Source organism: Fonticula alba (assembly GCF_000388065.1).
Source record: "Fonticula alba strain ATCC 38817 unplaced genomic scaffold supercont2.2, whole genome shotgun sequence".
Lineage (NCBI taxonomy): Eukaryota > Rotosphaerida > Fonticulaceae > Fonticula > Fonticula alba.
This window is the reverse complement of record NW_009242972.1, coordinates 2,831,388-2,835,556: the sequence shown is the minus strand read 5'-3', so window position 1 is coordinate 2,835,556 and position 4,169 is coordinate 2,831,388. Positions and strand designations below refer to the sequence as shown.

The 4,169-nt window shown below is 63.3% G+C and overlaps 2 protein-coding genes across 2 annotated transcripts in view; one reads left to right on the top strand and one right to left on the bottom strand.

Annotated features, from left to right (window-relative positions):
- The window catches only part of H696_01603 (hypothetical protein), a 2,239-nt gene extending 629 nt beyond the window's left edge, over positions 1 to 1,610 (top strand). Inside the window, exons 3-4 of the mRNA XM_009495507.1 lie at positions 8 to 125; positions 319 to 1,610. Coding sequence (XP_009493782.1) covers positions 8 to 125; positions 319 to 1,107 — 907 coding nt within the window. The 3' untranslated portion in view covers positions 1,108 to 1,610. The remainder of the gene's footprint in view (positions 1 to 7; positions 126 to 318) is intronic.
- Positions 1,611 to 1,958: 348 nt separating this feature from the next.
- On the bottom strand, positions 1,959 to 3,297 carry H696_01602 (30S ribosomal protein S12e). Its single transcript, XM_009495506.1, has 3 exons — positions 3,167 to 3,297; positions 2,972 to 3,011; positions 1,959 to 2,799 (listed from the first exon to the last, which is right to left on the bottom strand). Exons 2-3 carry the CDS (start codon positions 2,980 to 2,982, stop codon positions 2,376 to 2,378), a joined length of 435 nt encoding a protein of 144 aa, XP_009493781.1. The 5' UTR covers positions 2,983 to 3,011; positions 3,167 to 3,297; the 3' UTR covers positions 1,959 to 2,375.
- Between the last annotated feature and the right edge of the window lie 872 nt (positions 3,298 to 4,169).

The following is a 4,169-nucleotide window of genomic DNA, read 5'->3' as shown; positions in this document are numbered from 1 at the left end:
ACCTCAGCACCTACACCTACCCCAACAACGCCACTCAGCAGCACATTGTCTGGCCGCTGATCCAGGAGCTGGACAAGGACAAGATGACCTCCTTCCTGGGCACCTTCTCCACTTTCCACAATCGCGTGCGTTTGCCTCTCCCCTCCCCCCGCCCTTCACCTCCCATACACGCACATGAGACACCCCGCGATCCCCTCCCCCCCCCCCGGCTATTCCGGACTCACCAGTCGACTTCCCCTCTCTCTCTCTCCCTCTCTGTGTGCATCTCCTCCTCCAACATCCCCCGCCCCTCCTACACACACACACACACACACACAGTACTACATGAGCCCCACCGGTGTGGAGTCGCACGAGTGGCTGCTGGACCATGTCACCTCGATCGCGCGCCAGGCCGGTCGCAACGACATCTCCTGCCGCTTCCACCACCACGTCGACTTCCCCCAGCCGTCGGTCATCTGCACCATGCGCGGCAACTCCCCCAACTCGACCATTCGCAACCAGATTGTCGTTTGCAGTGCCCACTCGGACTCCATCAACACCAAGCAGCCGCTGAATGGCCGCGCCCCCGGTGTGGATGATGATGGCTCCGGCGTGGCCGGCTGCGTGGAGATCATGCGCGTCCTGGCCAACAGCAACTACCGCCCCAGCCGCACCATCGAGTTCCATGCCTACGCCGCCGAGGAGGTGGGCCTCCGCGGCAGCGCCTCCGTCGCTCAGACCTACTTCGCCAAGGGCACCCCGGTCTACGCCGTGGCCCAGAACGAGATGTCCGGCTATGTCAAGCCCGGCATCACCCCGCACATCAACCTGGTCAATGACAATGTCCACCAGGGCCTTGTCAGCCTGATGGAGGAGCTTGCCCTTGAGTATGTGGACCTGCCCACTCGCCGCACCACCTGCGGCTATGCCTGCTCGGACCACGCCTCCTGGACCCAGTACGGCATCGGGGCCGTGGCCACCGCCGAGGCCGGCCCCAAGGACGACTGGGTCAACCCCAAGATGCACACCGACGGGGATGACATGGACCTCTTCAACCCGGACTATGCGCTGGAGTTCGCCAAGCTGAACATGGCCTTCATTGTGGAGTGCGCCGAGTTCCGCGGCTAACTACACACGCCTTCCGGCTGAGTCCCTCCCCCCCCCCCCCTCTTTCTCAGACTTCCATTCCTCCCTCTGTGTGTGCGTGTGTGTCCTGTGCGCATGGGAGATGCACGCCCCCCCCCCCTGTACGGTGTCCATCACCTGCCACCCCCCCCCCCCCATCCGCGGTACCACCACGCGCACACACCTGTCCCCTGCTTCGTTTTTATTTGCCCCTGCTGGCCAGGGGAGAGAGGATACACGCACCGCGCGCTGGGTGTGAGAAACACGCAGATCGCACCACTGGGCTGCTTTTGCTTTGTCGTCGTTGCTGCCTTCCCCTTCACTCGCGTGGACCTCAGGGCCAGCAGGGGGGCTGGGGAGTGGCGGAGGCGGAGGAGGAACCATGCCTCTACAGCGCGGGGGAATGACGTGACTGAAGACAAGCCTCTGGGAAGGGGGCGGGAGTGGTCTGTCGGGTGCCGGAGCGGGGGGCAATATTCGACCGCAGAGAACAGCGCGCCCCAAGCGGGCGGGATTTCCCTCTTCTTTTACGAGACGAAGATTACCCGAGGCCGGGTCGATCAGCGTACACGTATCTCTCGGATTTAGACCATCGCGTGATATCCGCTCCGTTGGGAGCCGTCCAGGCCAAGTGCCTGCGGAGGCCGCGAACACTCTTCCCTGGGTGCCGCATTTCCTCGCCGCCGCCCCCCCTCCTCTCCAAGGACACTACCCGACAGGGAAAGGGGGGGAAGGCAACTCTCACAAGTAGAGGCGCCCCTGGGCCACGGCCCGCCACGCACACACACGTATACACACCCCGCGCGGCCGGCCCCCCCTCTCTGCAGGAAAGAGAAAAAGAAAATGTTGGAGGAGCAGGAAAAGACAAGTGCATTGGGAAGGACACGGAAAGGAACACTTCGGCTCGAGGGGGGGGAAGATAGCGAGAGGGAGAGTGTGGCATGCACAAGGCACACAATCTTGCCTCGCCCCCAATGACTATGCTTCCTCCACCCTTGGAGGGGAACCACATACACAAGTACCATCCCTCGCTCGCGCACACACACACACTTAGAAAGCGCAGGTCGTGAAAAGCCGGCCGCCACTCTCCTCCCCGAGGAGGAAAGGGGAATGCCGCGTGCGTGGAGGCAAGGGGCGGCGTCACACGAGGAGACAGCGCACCCCCACACACACACCACATCACACGGCCCTCCCTCCTCGGGCTTTGCCTTTCAGGGGGGGAGAGAGAGAGAGAGAGAGCGGGACCGGCCACAACGCTCAAGTGGAGGAACTTACTCGGAGGAGGCGAAAGAGGCCATGAGGAAGTCGGAGTGCGGGGTGGTGACACCGAAGGAGACGACGACGGCGGAAGAGCAGCGGACGACCTTGCGGGGGTTGCCCTCGCGGTCGATCTTGCACAGGCCGACCATCTCGCCGAGGCGCTTCTGCTCGGGGACCTTGATCAGGTGGATCTTGTTCTCGGCGCACAGAGCCTCGATGAGGGCGACGTAGTTCTTCTCGTCACAATCCTCGGCCAGGACGCAGAAGTGGGCGTTACCGCGAGACAGGGCGCGGGTGGTCTCACGGAGACCGCGGGCCAGATCGCCGTGGATCATGGCGGTCTTCAGGACCTGGTGGAGGGAGTCCTCGATGGTGAGGGGAACCTGGACCTCCTCAACGACCTCGACGGTCTCCTGCTGGACATTGACAACATCTCTGCGGGTCCGCGTGGGGGGGGGCGCGGGAGGGAGGGAGGAAGAGGGTGAGTGTGAGTCGGCGGCTGCCTTCCAGGGCGGGGGGGACGGCGAGAGGAAACCAGAGCACCGGACATCGGATGCACGGTAAATCCGAAAAGGACGGAGATACATTGGGGGGAGGGGGAACGTACACCTCGGACATTTTGACAAAGTTGGTCTGTTGGATCCTCACTGGGGGGGCGGGGGGGGGGGGCGAGGGAGGGGGCGAGGGAGGGGGCGAGGGAGGGAGGGAGGGAGAAGGCAAGAGGGAGGGGGTAAGAACCGGGGGGGGGTGGCGCGGCGTGTACGCGAGAGATAAGGAAACGGCGACGAGCAGAGAGACGAACATGTTGTAATCAAGGAAAAAAAACACGACTAGGCCGGGCAGGCGGGGCACATGGCGGCCAACAGCCGGAGCTTAAATATTTCCCACCCACCCCTGCCCCTCCCCCTGGGTAGGGTCGGAGGGGGCCCCACCCCTCTGCCATCACACATACACACACACACACACACACACACACACACACACACACATAGACACACACATAGACACGCACAGTTCGACGGGACCTCGGAAAGAGAGAGAGGGAGGGAGAGAGAGAGAACCCCGGCAACTCGCGTGGAGGTTTGTGGGGACCTGTGTACAAACTGCACACGACACACGAAAAACCCGGCTCCTCTGCGGGGAGACGCGCGGGGGAGGCAGGGGGGAGGGAATGTCACCCCAGGCAGCAAGCCCGCGCAGGGACCTCGCGCTGTCGCCATGTGCCAGGGGAGAGCCTACTCGCGAGCACGCCGAAAAACGGGCGGCTGGACCACGGGTCCGCGGTGCCTGTAGCTTTGCACACCGCGCGGAATGCTCTTCTCCTGCGCATGTGACTTATGGGTCGCGTGCATGGATCTGCCTCGATCCAGTCCGGCCGGACCCGAAGAATCAAAAAGCTCCCCGCGCGGGCTCGACCGGGAAGAAGCCCGGGGGGGGGGGGGGGGGCGACAGATCAATCCGCAAATGGCGCACGGGAAAAGGAGAGACGCATCCGAACCGCGGCATGTGCGGAAAGCATCACCGACATCCCGGTAACCGCGACCGTCACCACCTTCACCATGCACTTGGGCAATCTCAAGCAGGACGCTGGCGAGGCCAGAGGCGATGGGCGGGGGAAAACAGCGACCGGGCCACACATCTGCACATATATCTTTGTTTAAATTATATTTATTGATGTTGCACATTTTTCTGGCACCGTGTCCCCCCTTCCCCCTCCACGGCCCGAAACAGAGGGCACGCCCATCATTCTTCTCCCCCCCCCCCCCCCCCCAGGAAGTCGGAGTGCGGGGTGGTGACACCGAAGG